At 35.7% G+C, this 16,880-nt stretch overlaps 2 protein-coding genes and 1 long non-coding RNA gene across 3 annotated transcripts; 1 reads left to right on the top strand and 2 right to left on the bottom strand.

Moving 5' to 3' along the window:
* Positions 1 to 1,450: 1,450 nt before the first annotated feature.
* LOC104227986 (thioredoxin-like protein HCF164, chloroplastic) lies at positions 1,451 to 4,663 on the top strand. Its single transcript, XM_009780367.2, has 4 exons — positions 1,451 to 1,696; positions 2,340 to 2,546; positions 3,915 to 4,018; positions 4,189 to 4,663. Exons 1-4 carry the CDS (start codon positions 1,493 to 1,495, stop codon positions 4,469 to 4,471), a joined length of 798 nt encoding a protein of 265 aa, XP_009778669.1. The 5' UTR covers positions 1,451 to 1,492; the 3' UTR covers positions 4,472 to 4,663.
* A 358-nt stretch (positions 4,664 to 5,021) lies between these two features.
* Positions 5,022 to 9,160, bottom strand: LOC104227987 (grpE protein homolog 2, mitochondrial). The gene is made up of 6 exons (XM_009780368.2): positions 8,846 to 9,160; positions 7,908 to 8,076; positions 7,584 to 7,774; positions 7,307 to 7,474; positions 5,593 to 5,721; positions 5,022 to 5,437 (listed from the first exon to the last, which is right to left on the bottom strand). Exons 1-6 carry the CDS (start codon positions 8,990 to 8,992, stop codon positions 5,342 to 5,344), a joined length of 900 nt encoding a protein of 299 aa, XP_009778670.1. The 5' UTR covers positions 8,993 to 9,160; the 3' UTR covers positions 5,022 to 5,341.
* A 6,236-nt stretch (positions 9,161 to 15,396) lies between these two features.
* LOC138872541 (uncharacterized) lies at positions 15,397 to 16,874 on the bottom strand. Its single transcript, XR_011400931.1, has 2 exons — positions 15,778 to 16,874; positions 15,397 to 15,654 (listed from the first exon to the last, which is right to left on the bottom strand). It is a non-coding gene; the product is annotated as an uncharacterized lncRNA (long non-coding RNA).
* Between the last annotated feature and the right edge of the window lie 6 nt (positions 16,875 to 16,880).

Here is a 16,880-nt window from a genome sequence, read left to right as displayed (position 1 = left end):
AGATGATATAATAGCATAATGGCTTTAACTTTAGTCTATTTAGATGCAAATTTTTCATGAATTTTACTTTTATAAAGAGATAATATAAAAGAATTTTTATACTATTAAGTCACATAATAACTAATTACATATAAATATTCACAATTTATTGAAGAAAATATGCTGATTTAATAAACTACACTAATAATGTAAAAAAAAAATTAGTATAGATAATGTTATGATTATATCATAAACCCCTCCTTCTCTATTTTCCTCCCTGTCACTATTCACATGTCCACAATCATATCAGAAAAATATCTTTTTTTACTAACAAGAACATGAAAATATGAAATCCATTATTACTAGAAAGGAAACCAATACGGCGTCGTTCCGCTGGTCAAAAACCACAAATGAAAAATCTAGAGTTTTTTATCAATATTGTCCCTTATCTTCGAGGATAGGTCTATTTTGGTCTCTCAAATATAACCTTGAGCATATTTAGTCCCTTAAGTATGCTAAAGTGGAGCACATTTAATCTCACTGACACAATGTGTTCAAAACTAATGATGTTACCTAACTCTGATTCATGAAGCAAAACTTCTGCTCTGAAGCAAAACGTTTCCTCTTTTATTGAATAATGCAAATTATCACTTTAATTCCTCCTTTTTAAAATAATTTCTTCTAAAATTTTGACCTTGAAAATATCCCCTTCTATGTCAGTTTTTAATGAGAAAATGACATTTTATAGTCGGTGTAAAAATAATAGCCGAAAAAATATATAAAATTTATATATATTTTTTGTATATATATACATTTAAAATTTTCAGTTGATTTTTCCAAAAAGAAAAGTTAAAATTGAAAAAAAAAAAAGCTGCCACGATCACTTCTAGGCATATTATTGAAGCAAACGAATAACCAGGTTGTATTATCAATTTTAGCCCGTGCCAAAAATTATTTACATTTGGTAGCCGAAAAAGTATATAAAATTTGTATATTTTGTATATTAACATACAAAATGTATATATATATATATACAAAAAAAATATATAAAAATTTTGTACATGTTTTCGGCTATTATTTTTACAGCAGCTATACAGTATCATTTTTTCATTGAAAACTGGCACAAAAGGAGATATTTTCAAGGTTAAAATTTTAGAAAACATTATCTAGAAATGAGAAATTAAAGTGATAATTTGCATTGTCCAATAAAAAGAGAGGAAATGTTTTACTTCAGAGCAGAAGATTTGCTTCATGAATCAGAGTTGGGTAATACATTGTGTAAGTGAGACTAAAGGTGCTCCAATTTAGCATACTTAAGGGACTAAATATGTTCAGGATTATACTTGAGGGACCAGAATAGACTTACCCTCAAAGATAAGGGGCAATATTGGCCAAAAACTCGAAAAACCAAAAAAAAAAAAAAAAAAAAAAAGGGAAGCATCTATGTCCACTAACTCAAGTCTTTAAGAGAGTTTTTTTTACGTAACACAGCCCAAGATTTCGTTTGTTCGCCATGGCTCGGGTAGCTTCAAGTCCCATTGGACTCCACAAACTGAGGCCGTTCCATTTTAGATCCCATCAGTCTTTGCACTTTGTAAAACCTTCCATTTATCAGCTGAAAAATGTTGGCAAGTATCAAAGAATATATTGCCAAACTGACCCAAAAACAGGCGACTGTTGCCAAGAGAACTCCAACCCACCTGAATCTGCTGTAAAGGTTTAATCTTTTCACTTTCCTTATTGTTTCCATCAAACCCCTTTACCGTTATTTGATTTTTTTGTATAGTGTGCTAGAAAAATGAAGTAATAGAGCAACCCCTAAAATTCCATGTTGAGGGAAGCATTCATTTGTACTGTTGTTAATTGATAGGAGTGTTGTTTATTCATTTATTACTTCATGAAAAAGAAAAATAGTTTTAATAATTTACTTATGTTTGGAAAACTCTATTTGTTGGGTGTGCCAAAACATTGGTAGCCAAAAAGATTGGGAAGCTACATATAAGGTATAGGAATCCCTTAATGGTGTGAGGAACTTTAGGGAAAACCGAAAGCAAAAAATATTACACCAGGTTAAGAATATCATTGGGTTGGTTGAGCCCAACACTATCTTTCTTACAGTTCCCGCACAAAAAGGAAAGGAATTAATGTTTGAAGTTTTGCTAGTGAGATGATATGTTTACATAGAAAGTATAGCTAGTGGTGCAATCTAGCTTTGATATTGATACAAATACATAGTTTCAATTGGCGTTTCAGCTTTATCAGTGTCGACTAAACCTATAGTGATTGTATCCCCTTGAATGTTATTCGTGTTTGGTGCAGTACTTTTGTTTAGAATCCAGTATACCTGTGTTGCTCTGCAGGATAAGTCTTCAGGGGTTGACACTGAGATTAGTAAAGCTGAAGTCTCTGCTCCATCTTCTGGTCCTGAATATCCGACCAAAGACTTCAATCGGCGGGTAGCACTAGTGTCTGTCCTTGCAGCACTTGGACTTTTCTCTTCACAAAGAGTAGATTTAGGTATTCCTTCTTTGAAGGATATCACGGCTGCGGCTCTGCCATATGAAGAGGTTAGTGTTCAAGCATGATCATCATTTCTTATGATAAATTTGTTTTGTTGTGTATTCATATGTGGGTAGGACCTGGACATTCATGTATTCTACAGTTAGATGGAGTTGCAATTAGAGTTTTTCTGGTAAAAAGGATACATAGGAGTATTTTGCTTTTGTATTAATTTATAAGTTCTATTAAGATTTTAGGAAGCTTATCATCCAAATGAAGGTAATAGATGCTGTACAATGAAAATGTTTTACTTCACATAGATAATTAAAACGTACTACAAGGCAAGGATAATTCAAAATACACAATAATTCTATTGGTACCCTCCCTCAATCTGAGCTGATTAGGGAAGGCATATATTAGAGTTTGCTTTAAGAAACTCTGCAGATAATAATGGCTTTCCATTAATGTGTCAACAAGCTGGCAATGAGAAAGAAAATTGATGGACAATGAGCTCGCCAAGAGCTACCTTCTCTCGGATAAAATGATTATAAATGCTTACATGTTTGATCCTAGAGTGAGATTGGATTTAATGAGATACACGGTGCCCCAATGTTATAACAAAAGTTTGTAGGCGGTTGATTAAGAGGGACATGAACTTACCTATTATTTTGTATCAATTGAAATACTGTAGATCCAGAAACAAGGGATCTAGTCAGCTTCATACTCACTAGACCTCGCTATGTATTAACAAAAGTTTAGTTTTTTTTTTTTTTTTTTTTGATAAGTAAACTGAAGCTGGGTTCTTCTGTATTAAAATAAAAAAGTGACAGTGCAGAAGCTAGTCGCTTTAGTACTAGCCATGAGAGAAAGTGCCCTCCAACACGGGGTTTATGCATGATTTCAGATACTAAATTAAAAGCAAAAGTTAAGGCAGTCTTCTGAAGATGTTGTATTTATGCTAATGCAAATGTATGTACGTAATTCAAATCAGATCCGACGGATAATTAGTTCACACTGATAAATGCAAAGGATAAGTTACAAATACAAAATAACGAAATTGATAGTTATGACATAGCCTAGATTGCATCTCATACTCCCACAAACATATGATTTACGTCCAAACTTCCCCAGTTACCAAATTTTCAGTCTTGTGATTTCTTGTTGGATGTTGGTATCTAGTTGTTAGCTGATATAACTGAAGCAGTTTTCTCCGCTGCTTCAATCTACTTAGTTGACGCAACACTATTCCTGCATAATTTGATAATACCCCGCGCCCCTACCCTAAGCAAATGTAAGCTTACATCAGAGTCTTTTTTATTTTGCCCTCTAAGTCACAGATACATATTTCACTATTGAGTCGTTTCAACTGTAGTTTCTTTTATGTTTTCTGTTTCTAAATTTGATTAAAATTTTCTTTTCGATCTCTTCCCATGCAGGCTCTTTCCAATGGAAAGCCTACTGTTGTAGAATTCTATGCAGATTGGTGTGAAGTTTGTCGAGAATTAGCTCCGGATGTCTATAAAGTTGAACAGCAGTACAAGTAAATCTTTTTGTTGTTATTGACCCCCTATAACCCAACTTCTTTTTTCCTATTACTATAATAGATTTATCTTTGAGTTATTCTTCTAAGAGAGAGAGCACCATTTTTCCAATAGCACAAGTTTCTCATTTCCTGTTTAAGTGATACCAAAGTTCATGTTGTTAATGCAGGGACCGCGTGAATTTTGTAATGTTGAATGTGGATAACACAAAGTGGGAACAAGAGCTTGATGAGTTTGGAGTTGAGGGTATCCCTCATTTTGCATTCCTGGATAAAAATGGAAATGAGGAAGGTAATGTCGTTGGCCGCCTTCCAAGACAGTATTTGCTTGAGAATGTGGATGCCCTTGCCCGAGGGGAAGAATCAATACCTTATTCTCGTGCTGTGGGACAATATACAAGTGCTGAATCGCGCAAGGTCCATCAAGTTTCTGATCCGCGAAGTCATGGTTAGAGCTCATTCACACGGAGATATATTGCTCAAACTGTTATTAATTCTTGTAAGACTTACATATGCAATGAGAAAGGAGTAACAAATACAACTTCCTGGTTTGTAATTTTGGAATAATTTTTGCACAATTCATTGTATATAAGGAATGTATGTCGTAATCTATTGCACAAGTGACATCCAGTTTCGCTGAGTTAATTACTTGCTCAGTCAGAGTAGCAATCATTCTACTCTACATCTTTTCCCTTTTCTTTATAGCTAATTCCACAGATTAGTTTACAGAGTGTTCTAGTATCCTTTTTGCCTTGGTCAGCGAGTGAAAAATTTCCCCATATCCAAATACAAGAGAACAAGTGCATGTATGCCTTAATCTTTTAGGCTGAGTGCAGTGCTTATATTGTTGAGCAGCTAACTTCCACACCGACAAAAATACAAGAAATTCGTTATCAAAGCAGAAGCTGAACGTGTTTTTCCTTGTCTTCACCATAAGCTGAAAAATAATGCTCACTTCTTCCATTCAGAGCTCCAGCTTAGCAAAGAACAGAAGTCGTGGGTCTCATGCAGAATAAGTTATATCCCCACTAAAAAGTTCAAAACGTATAACAATACTTGCGTATTGGTAAAGAGGTGGAGAAAGAAAGTGCTCCACGCGCAATAAGAATACCTTACGAATCAGAGACTTCTAAATGTTCCAATTTAACACAACTCTGGATTAACGTCAAACCAAAAAGACCAATAGATTAACATCTGCACAATGAACACCTCCCCTGAAGGAAGATCTAGAACTCAAATTGCCTGGAGCAAAATGTTTCCGATTTTAAATAGCAAGGACTTTGTCTACTCCAAGCTCTAAAGCCTCAGTAGTGAGCCACCCATTTAAGTGTTTGTACTTTGATCAGCCTCTGTCTCCACGGCTACTGTCACACCAACTTCAGCAGGCCGAATAATTCGGTCATGCAAGGTGTACCCCGGCTGCAAACAGAAGTCCAATTAAATTGTCTGCTACTCATTTGACTTTCAATGAGAAGGATCAGGAATGTATTAAAGTTTTTGCTAAGGAATTTTACAAATTAAGACTGAAATAACAAATAAATAACATGAACTGAGAGGAAAATGCTAAAAAATACCTTAAGACAAACAGCAATCACGCCAGGAGCCTTTTCAGGATCAGGTACTTGAAATACTGCATTATGCTTATTTGGATCAAACTGTTCATTAGTAGGATCGTATTTTTCAACACCAAATTTCTTGAATACCTGAAAAATTAACACAGCAAACCAAAAGAAGCAACTTAGTAAGATCTATAACCTACTTGCAAAAAGGATTAAAAATCCTATAACATGGTGCAAAAAATAATAACATTGAGCAACTATAATACCCCCTGGAACTCAACAAGTGGTATAAAAACACCATTGAAGTTTGAAATAGAACAAAATAACCCGTACGCAAATGGTCAATTGTCAATGGCTAAAGCTAATGGAATCTAACGACTATTGTGTCTTCCCAGAGGTAGGCATGTTTATAGCTATAGCAAAGACCACTCAGTAGAAGGTGCGAGTGGCAACATAGAGCATAAAATGAGCATATCACGCCTGAGATATTTGGCCAGTGTTTCACGTATACCCGACTATCAACTTTGAATATGATAGACAGTATGATAATTGAAGGTGGTAAAAGCAAATGAGGTAGACCTAAAATCACGTGAAGAAAAATTATCTCAATAAACCTACAATCTCCCAAAATTAATCAGACATAGCTAAGAACAGTATGTATACACATCTACACAGATGCATACTGACATACGATTCCAACTGGTTGGGATTAACACTCATTTTGAAAAACAACTAGTTGGGAGATAACTAGTTCGGATTAAGACTTAGTTATTGTTACACTCGCACTAACTTCTATATTTGTCAAAATTCTTTTAATTCTTGCTAGAGATGAATATCCACTCAGGGGTAAGCGTGAGAATTGAATTGTTTGCAGAATAAGAATTCAGCAGTCGAGACATCTATGTCTATTTCATTAACAAAACGATGAAAGGGTGTAAGCAAGGAAATGACCTATTAGGGCAGGAAGAAGGTATGAAAACACAAAGCATTCTCTTGCTTCCCCACGTGTTGTTTCTAAGTATTGTCCCCTCTATGCTGGATCTTGGCCCAGCCTACTTTTTTCTGTTTTCTCTTCTTTTATGTCCTGCCCGTGCTTGGATAGAGAATGGGTACGAACCTTTAGTTGATTGATTTTGCTTTTAGACTTAATTGTTGTTACACTTGCATTAGGTTCGATATTTGAACACAAGTCCTTTATTCTTGTTAAAGACGAGTGTAGGATAAGTATGTGATTTTTAAAAAAAAATCTGTAATTGATTGATTTTGCTTTTATTTTCCCTGCAAATCAAAAGGGCCAAGAATAAAGAGAGACATTCATTTGTTTATTTCTCTTACATAGAGTATTTAAGATTTATTTCTACTTTTTAAATTAAAAAATGGTATTTTACTAAAGCTATTTCCAAGAAGGTACTGCAAAAGTACATAAAGGGAATTACATCGGAAGAAGGAAAAAATTATTTGGCATGATTGAACAGAAAATAAATATTACTAGTAAATAGAAGTTGACTCATCTATCCTAGAAAGAACTGAAAAATCTTGCTCTCCCTGCTGTTTTACTTCATAACCAGACAGAGGAAACATCATAATCCCAATTGGCTTCACACGTTCAGTTACCCTCCCTCTTTGCACCCCCAGAAAGCATAAAGAGCTGAAGTTCTACAAACTTGCTCTCCACAATCCACAGTAAATAAAATGAGGAGAGAACAACGGTTTAAGGGTAAGACTGTACCTCTGCCAGCTGTTTATCAGTCATCTCAACACCTTCCAATAGTGTCTTCAGAAGTGGCATGGCTCCAACTGTGTCCTTAGATGCATCAATCTTAGAAAAGCTTTCTTTTACAACGGAAGAAGCCCTGCCCAAGTTATCAGGCACATCTAGTAGGGCTTTCACAAAATTCTGCAGCATTATTTATACAAAAACATGAGAGAAACAGAAGTAAAACTTAGAACATAAAAAAGTTTAATTGTGTGCCTGCATAGCAAAGCATGCGCTCATCAAGACTAACCTGAATGGCAAACTTCTTGGAATTTTCTGCTTCTCGTTTAGTTCTCTCCATGACATTCTCCATCTCTGCATAACTACGGAGAAACTTATCCTGCAATTTCCGAAACTCATCATCTTTCATCTTCAGGAGTTCCTCCTTCTCAACCACAAGTTTCACCAGGTCATCCCTAGAAAGGTCCTCCGCATCTATATCTGAATCCAAATGAGCATTTTCTTGAGTATGTCTTCTACTTATGCTTTTTTAATCATGTTTTTTTTTTTTTTTTTGAAAAAGGTAACAAATATGCTTTTTTAATCATGTTATAATGATATGCCATATAAAAACCTGATTCATCCTTCTCATCCTGAATGTGAGAATCAGCAGAGGCTGAAGCTTTCTCTGTTGTGCTTCCTCCTTCACCTTGGGACTGAGATGTTTCTTTTTCATTAGGTTGGGGTGATGCAGAGGATGAGATTCCAAACCATTGCAAGGCAGAGTCAGGTAGTAGAGACACCTGATAAAAAAACACAGTCAGCAAAATCAGCACCATTTAGGTAAGCATTAGAGATATGATCTTATAAGAAGAAAACCACTACAAGCTCGAGAATGTACATTAAATCACTGCCCGCAGATCTTTTTATAGACGAGCATATTTTTCAATTGAGCCTCTCTAGCTGCACAAGGTAGGGTAAGGTATGCGTACACACTACACTCCCTAGACCCAACTTGTGGGATTCCACTGGGTTTGTTGTTGTTATGTTATAGACGAGCATATTATCATTGTTTTTTCAGCGAACTTGACTGCTAACCATGAAATGACACAATTAGGATTCTTTTTTTTTTTTCTCGAAATTAGAAATCATTTTACCCAGCATAAGCCTTGTCCTGCATTTTCAGTTCATTTGGGATATAAAAGAATATAATTACATACTGCAAGTAAGCTAAAGGCAAAATCGTTATATCTACACTCTTTGAAATCCAAGCATATTTTAACTTCTATCCTCCTACTAAACTATATGTGAGAGTTGCCAGTGCTGCTAATAACTCAAATATAGTTTTAAGTCCAAAACTTTCCAAGATAAAATTTTTGCAGCAACCCATTAAAAGGTACCATTTTAGTAGATACAATCAAAGCTAAAAGTAAGATCAAGTTAATCTTGCTATACAGCTAAAGTACAGTTGCAATTAAAACCCTAGCAAAACCCTAATTCATTAATTAATTAATCCAGAAAAGGCGGGAAGGTGATTGAAAGATTATTTGGGGGTGGGCAAAAAGATTGAACCTTTTCTTTGATGTCACGAACGGAGTGAAACTGAGATGAAAGGATGGGAAGGTGGTGTTGCTGCTGTTGCTTTTGTTGACGATAATAGAGGCGGCACTGTGTCAACACATTCCTTGAGAACCGAGATGAGATTCTACTCACCGACATTTCTGAATTAGGGTTTCTGCTATATGGATTGCACAAACAAGAGCAAAGAAAATTGAACTAACTTGTGAATTGGGATGGCGGTGAGGGTAATGAAACAGAGAAGGGTTTTAGGAAGAGGGGAAAAAGAGAGACGTGGTTGTGCTTGAAGAGGAAGAAAAGGTTTACGAGAATTTTTGTTTCGAACACTAAACAAAATAAAAAAGAAAAACATTTTCTCTTTTGGTTTTTAAATTTTCATTTGATTCCCACTAAAGTAAAAAACAATTTAAAATTAAACTTGTAGGCGTGTAAAAATTAGCAGAATTAAATTCAAAAATTAATTTGGACTATATTTTAAATTCAACATATATTAATCCAAATAAATTTATTGGGCTAATATAATTGGGAGAAATTCAAAAATAGTCAGATTTTCAAGTGGTCATTCAAAAATAGTAATAGTTTCAAAAATAATTGAAATTTAGTCACTTTTCATGTAAAGATAAATCTGAACGAAAATATTGTTCAAAATCCGAAAAAATACTCCAGAATAATATACTAGAATTCCAGTATAATATATTGAAACTCTAGTATATTATATTGGAGTTCTAGCATAAGTATACTGGAACTCCAATATATTATACTGGAGTTCCAGTATAATATACTGGACTTCCAGCTAATATACTGGAGTTCCAGTATAATATACTGGTATAGCATAATATGCTGGAAGTTTATACACAAGTGTTTCAATCTCCAATATATTATGCTAGAACTTCCGCGTGTTGCAGTTCCAGCATAATATGCTGGAAGTTCATACACAGGTGCACCGATCTCCACTATATTACACTGAAATTTTTCGTGTTGCAGCAAAATAATGGCTATTTTTCAATGACTTTGCAAACGCTGGCTTTTTGAATGACCAGTCTGAAAACTGGCAAGCCCGTGCTATTTTTACAATACAATTGGATTAATTATATAAATCCGATATAGATGGACTTAATAATTTAGTCTAAGTTCATTGGACTACAAAGTGATGAGCCCACTTTATTAAGCCTGAGATGCCATCTTTCTAGAGGCTCGGTTTGGTGCCACGTGTCAAATAACGTGGCACGTCAAGTCAAACGGAAAAGCCAATAGGATCATGCCACGTGTCAAAATGACAAGGCATGACAAGTCAAATTAAGAGGCCAATGAAATCGCGTCACATGTGCAAGTGACATATTCTGACCAATCAAATACGGCTTTGTCACACTTCAATTTGATTGGTCGGAAAGAGTTTGTTCGTATCATAACTCTTCCCTCCCACAACTATAAATAGGGGTCTTCATAACCCAGAAAATGGACCAGAAATTATAACAAGAATCAAGAGAGAGCTCGTGGATCAAATGTTGCAAATTCCTCTAAAAGCTACAATTATTCAAGTGTTCTAAGGAAGATCAAGACGAAGATTCAAGAACAAACTGCAAGCCCTTGGATTAAAAATACGTCAAGATCAAGATCAGACCTCAAACACTTGGATTAGAGTAAAATAAAATTCAAGATTAAGCTCGAAAAGAATCAGTGGAATCATAGAGATTGTAACACTCATATTGTTTGAAATAAAATACTATGATTGTCGCAATATCTTTCGGTCTTAATTTTATTTTCTCGACGCAATTTATTTTCTACAAATTCTGGCACGCCTAGTGAGACGATCTCTACTTCTCATCTGTTCTTTTTCAAGTTCAAGAACAAGATCTAACAATTCGACCATGGAAAAAACACTTGCAAATTTGACCAATGCACTTGAGAAGTTGACCAAGTATATGGAGGATTGAGATACTCGCATCAAAAAGTTAGCAAGTGAGATCAAGAGCTTAGCAGAAGCAAAATCAATTCAAGCACTTGTGAAGCTTTTCGAATATAAAGAAGAGGGAGAATCCACTACGATGCATACGATCATGGTCAAAGAGATCCAAGTTTCTTTGAAAGGTTTAATTCATGTTGATCAGTTGAAGGACTTCATCATGGGGATAATTGAAGAAAAATTGATCCTCCGATTAAATTTTCCCTCGCATATGCAAAGTCATACACATAACGGATTGATAACTTGAAGATACCTACTGAATATCAACCTCCAAAGCTTCAACAATTTGATGGAAAAGGAAATCTCAAGCAACATGTGGCACATTTCGTCAAAACATGCAATAAAGCTATCATCTTGTCAAATAGTTTGTTCGTTCTCTCAAAGGTAATGCATTCGATTGGTACACAGATCTCGAACCTGGTTCTATCGATAGTTGGCAGCAGTTAGAGCAAGAGTTTCTCAATCGTTTCTATAGCACAAGACGCATCGTAAGCATGATCGAACTTACAAACATTTATCAAAGAAGGGATAAGCCAGTTATTGCCTTCATCAACCGCGGGAGGAGCTTAAGCCTCAACTGCAAAGATCGCCTTAGTGAGACGTCTGGCATCAAAATGTGCATTCAAGACATGCATTGAAGTCTTCGCTATATCTTACAAGGCATAAAGCCTAAAAAATTTGAAGAACTAGCAACTCGTGCACATGATATGGAATTGAGTATGGCTACAAGTAGGGCTGTGCACGGATCGGATTGGATCGGATTTAGCATATTTCGGATTCGGATTTCGAATTTCGGATTCTGAAAAGGGCAATCCGAATCCGATCCGAATTAACATTGGATTGGATTGGATTTTAAACTTTGGATCGGATAATTTTTCGGATTGTCGGATCGGATTGTCACAAAAATTTTCAACAATTTAAAGTTCATTCAGTGTCTCTATCTCATCTTCCATCTACCAAAACAAACAAAAAAATCAAAATAAAATCAAAAGTTGAAGAATAGAACATGAAATAGACATAAAAGACAGAAGAGAAGAGAAGAGAGGCGGAAGAAAGAGACATAAAATCAAAGTAAAATCGGAAGTTTGAGTCATTGAGACTCTTTTAGTCTTCACTGAAGAGAAGAGAGGTGCAAGAGAGGCGGAAAAATCTAAGTGAGTGAGGGGGTGTGTGAAAAATGAATAAGCATAACCCTAAAATTTTAGTGTGTATTTATATAGGTACATATAATTTCGGATATCGGATCGGATTAAAATCATACCAATCCGAATCCAATCCGAAAATCCGAAATTTCATAAAACACAATTCGTATCCAATCCGAAATTTGAAATCCGAAAATCCGAAATAGAGTGGATCGGATCGTATTTCGGATATCCGATCCAAATGCATAACCCTAGATATAAGTGAAGATCAAAGGTTTCCTGGCTTTGAGCCTCATGATGAAATAGAAGCAGAGGATGCTGAGAATGGGGACAAGTATTCATCCGAAGATGAAATTCAATAGTCCATGTATGTTGAAATGCTCATTGACGCATGAGCCTAAACTGCAAGTCGTAATGCTCCTTAAAACACGAGCCTAAACTGCAAGTTATAATGCTCCTCAATGCACGAGCCTAAACTGCATGTTGCTATGCTCATCAACGCACGAGCCTAAATTACAAGTTATAATGCTTCTTGGTACATGCATATATATTGTTTATCACGAAGCTCCCCAATTTTGAACTAAATCTTTAAGGTGTAAAGTTCTTCGAATTCGAGTAAAGTCTTCAAGTTGTAAAGCTCTTCAAATTTGGGCAAAGTGCTCATGTTGCAAAGCTCTACAAATACGAGCAAAGACTCAAGTCGAAAGCACTTCAAAGTCGAGCAAGGACTTCAAATTGCAAAGTTTTTCAAATTCGAGCCAAACTCCAGGACGTAAAGCTCTTCAAATTAGGCAAAGTCTTCAAGTTGTAAAGCTTTTCAAATTTAAGGAAAGTGTTCAAGTTGCAAAGTTCTTCAACTTTGAGCTAAATCTTCAAGTCACAAAGCTCTTCAAATTCGAGTGGAACTTCATGTTGCAAAGCTCTTCAAAATTGAGCAAGTCTTAAATTTGTAAACCATTTCGAATTGTAAGCTAAATCTTTAAATTACAACGCTCCTAGACGTATGAGCCTAAACTGCATGTCATAAAGCTCTTCAAATTCGAGCAAAATCTTCAAGTTACAAAGCTCCTCAAAACACGAGCTTAAATTGCAAGTTGCTACGCCCCTTAATGCAAGAGCATAAACTGCATGTTACTCCTAGACCACAAGAGTATAAATTGTGTACGGTCCAAAAAAAAAGACCTCTAGATTGAAAACCTCGAAAGAGGCGGCCTAGGCAAAGTTAGGACACTTAAAAAACTCACTCATTCTGAGCTATTGTATGAGTTGATCCTCTTCACTGAGATACATAGGCAGCTTAGAGTTTTATTCTAAGTTCAGTCGCAGAAGTTCAAAAGATACATATTGCCCCAATTGTTGTCCGAATGAAGTATGAAGGAATGTAAATTCAAGCTGAAACACCATTCTTCTGTTGAACTTTAGATCTCATTTGATTTAAAGGAGGCAACCCTCCATGGTAAATTGGTTTCTTCAATGGAACGACTTTAGGAGGATGCCTAGTATTTACATTGAAGTCCAGAGATTTACTATGTCTTCATGTTCGCCAAATCTTTAAGTCCGCCAATCTTCAAGTTGAATTATTTAAGCCCCTCCAAGTCTTCAAGTTGAAGTCTATCAGTCTTCAAGTTGAAGTCCTCAAATTCGCTGGTCTTCAAGTTGAGATATTCAAGTCCTCCAAGTTTCCAAGTTGAAGTATTCAAGCTTTCCAAATCTTCAAGTTGAAGTATTCAAGCCCTCCAAGTCTTCAAGTTGAAGTGTTCAAGTCTGCTAATTTTTCAAGTTGAAGTTTAAAAGTCCACCGCTCTTCAAAATAAAGCATCAAAGCCTGCCAAGTCTTCAAGTCCGTCAAATCTTCAAGTTTGTTGGTCTTCAAGCGGATATCTGCAAAGTCCGCCAAATCTTCAAAGTTTGCCAAGTGTTTTAGTCAAAGTCAACAAGTCCACCAAGCCTTCGGATTGAAGCTTTATAATTTTCCAATCTTAAGGTGGACGTTTAAGTCACCTTAAGTTGGCCTCTTCGCGGGTTCGTCCTTAAAAAACTATAATTATTCAATCTTAAGGAGGACGTTTAAGTCCCTTTGTACCTTAAGTTGGCCTCTTCGTGGGTTTCCACTTAAAAGAAACTATAATTTTTCAATCTTAAGGCGGACGTTTAAGTCCCTTTACTCCTTAAGTTGGCCTCTTCATGGGTTTGCCCTTAAAAGGATCTGTAATTTTTCAATCTTAATGTGGACATTTAAGTCCCTTTGCACCTTAATCCGATTTTATTGCGAGTTGATCCTTCTATATGTTGTTGAAAATTTTTCCTTCTGTATGTTACCGTGGATTTGTCCTTCTATATGCCGTATGAACCTTTATACCATGAGAGTAATCTCTCTGATATTCGATGAGGATGAGTATTCATCCTTTCACACCCTGAAAGTAATCTCTCCGATATTCGGGCAGGGATGAGTGTCCATCCCTTCACACCCTAAGATCACTTTCTTCATGCCTAAATCATCTTATTAAATAAGAACATATCTTTCTTGTTTGCACCTTAAGTTGGCCTCTTCCTGTTTCAAGAATTTTTTTAGAAAAATGAGGCAAATTGGGTGCTTGTTGTTCCAGCACAATAGCTTCTTTCGGAGATGCTAGTTCGAGTCCAGCTCATGAAAGAGTGCGCGAGTATACATCGGGGTAACTTTTTATTCATTATTCATCCTCAAAATCGTTTAGTTCACAGCCATAAAGGACTTGGTATCTATTGTTGCTTGGTATCTATTGTCGATAAATCTCAAGGGGGTTGCTATCAATTACGAGAGCTCGATCGATCACATAGGGGAAGAGAGAAAGAAAGGTCAATCGACGAAAGGCCTTCACAGCTACTATAGCACGTTATGGTAAACAAAATAAACAACAAGCACCAGTGGTCTAGTGGTAAAATAGTACCATGCCACAGTACAGACCCGGGTTTGATTCCCGGCCAGTGCAATTGTGGTTGAGCTGTGAGGAATCGATACGATGATTAGGATCACCGCAGTTGTACATGAATAATGCAAAAGAGCCATACCGACCGCAAAACAAACGCACTTTCTATTTGAAGCCTTTATATCTGCCATTCAGACCAACAGTATGTAACATATTGCCAATGTATTACACCTATCCAGGACTTATTGTAGTACCTAACCAACCCTAAGAGCGTTCGTTAATTCTTACATTTAGTTTCCAGCGTTTCCATTATAAAATCACGAATCAGGTTTCTATTACAATATATTACCCTGAATAATGTGCAAAATATTTTCACAAATATACAGGTGTAATATTTGTGTAACTCATGCTGTAACATTCTTACTGTAGAAAGAGTACTACAGTAAGTGTGGCATGTTGCTTAACCATCAATAGCTTAAGCATTCCAAGAATGAATCACAATAGTTGAAAGAGCCAGAGTTTATCAACAATCTCTAAGATGAAGACAGTCTCATTCCTAATATGAAGTTCATCAAGGAAGCCTGGTTAACTCATAATGGTAAAGAGAGTGATACAGATAAAAAGGAGATACGATAAAGATTACCCAAAACAATTAAAAATTACCCAGAGAGATATGGTCTCAACTGCGGAGATCCACAGAAGATGAAACATGTTTCTACTTGTAGAACCTTGAACCAAGCAAGCCTTTTTACCAAGATGTGTAATCTAAGTGCTTCATAAAATCCATGGAATCTAGTAAAAAATCAAGGATAAGCACATCAACCAAACATTACAACAAACTTGATCATCTTGGTGCCTTAGGGAAGTGCAGCTTGATCAGTGTTGGTAGTTCAGTAAGCTCAACCTGGGGCTTACCCAACAAGATACTCTTTAACTTTTCATCGCAATTAACTAAGTTCTTGTTGTTTGGATCCTAAAAGCAGAACATCACAGAAAAGTCACAATAAAGCCAAACCATATGCAGTTCTGTCTAAAACTGATCAAATGTAATATTTCAAGCACATAGACGGGAGAAATATCTACAACAGCTTCCTACAGACCTATTAGAAATGTCAACAAATCGTATGCACCACAACCACAGCCAAAAAAGTGAAATCATCTAAAAATCAAAGTGGACGCAAATTTTACGCAACATGAGAAAAAATGAGAGACTAAATGAAGGGAAAAATGAACCGCTATTTCCTCTATGCATCAGGAAAAAAATTGCTTGATAAAAAGAATATGTTTGCTGACGTAAGAAATAGAGTAAACTTATACATAAGCCTAAGCCAATAGCAGAAGTGATTGACTGTTATCTATACATGTTAGCGTTGGCCCCGCGGTCCAGAGTAGATATAGGTTAGCAATGGTCATTTACAGACACACTCAAACATATATACCCATTAGTCTAATGTTATTTGCTTAGCTAACTTTCCGCCTGTCTCAATGCTATATCTCACTCTATCTTAGAAGAAATTCAGAACATTGTTTGCAAGAAAACCATGCCAATGATCAAACAAGCAGATTCTAAACAGCTAGAGTATCATTTAATAATAAATATATAAATACAAGTAACTACTTCCTCTTACCTGATTTATATGGCAATTATTCCTTTTTTGATATGTTCCAAAATGTTTAACACCATTCCATTTAACTTTTACAACTTTCTAAAAATTCAAATTCATTAAACTATTCAAACTTAAACCTTGATATGATGTTCTCTACCAAAACCAGGCGTGTCTACAGTTTCAGCTACGGGTTTAGCAGGAAAAAAAAAATAACTTTCGCACAATTCAGGTATTTGTGTTACGAAATCCATTTTATGTAATCTATCCAAAACCCAATAATCAAAAGGGTTGTGTTCCGGAACCCATAAACTTAAAATCATGAATCCGCCTCTTATCAAAAACAACTCTACAACCATTAATTTAACATTCTTCAACGATCAATAATGTTATATGCAAGTCAAATAACATTTT

This window comes from Nicotiana sylvestris, chromosome 7 (assembly GCF_000393655.2).
Source record: "Nicotiana sylvestris chromosome 7, ASM39365v2, whole genome shotgun sequence".
Taxonomy (NCBI): Eukaryota; Viridiplantae; Streptophyta; class Magnoliopsida; order Solanales; family Solanaceae; genus Nicotiana; species Nicotiana sylvestris.
The sequence above is the reverse complement of the archived record's forward strand: the minus strand, read 5'-3'. Positions and strand labels throughout refer to the sequence as shown.

Excerpts from the sequence above, each read along its gene's own strand:
- LOC104227987 (XM_009780368.2), bottom strand. The coding sequence starts at position 8,992 with ATGTCGGTGAGTAGAATCTCATCTCGGTTCTCAAGGAATGTGTTGACA. Across the intron at positions 5,722-7,306 it reads CTGATAAACAGCTGGCAGAG|GTATTCAAGAAATTTGGTGT; the intron begins GTACAGTCTTAC and ends TTAATTTTTCAG. Across the intron at positions 5,438-5,592 it reads TGATTGCTGTTTGTCTTAAG|CCGGGGTACACCTTGCATGA; the intron begins GTATTTTTTAGC and ends TTCTGTTTGCAG.
- LOC104227986 (XM_009780367.2), top strand. The coding sequence starts at position 1,493 with ATGGCTCGGGTAGCTTCAAGTCCCATTGGACTCCACAAACTGAGGCCG. Across the intron at positions 1,697-2,339 it reads CACCTGAATCTGCTGTAAAG|GATAAGTCTTCAGGGGTTGA; the intron begins GTTTAATCTTTT and ends GTTGCTCTGCAG. Across the intron at positions 2,547-3,914 it reads CGGCTCTGCCATATGAAGAG|GCTCTTTCCAATGGAAAGCC; the intron begins GTTAGTGTTCAA and ends CTTCCCATGCAG.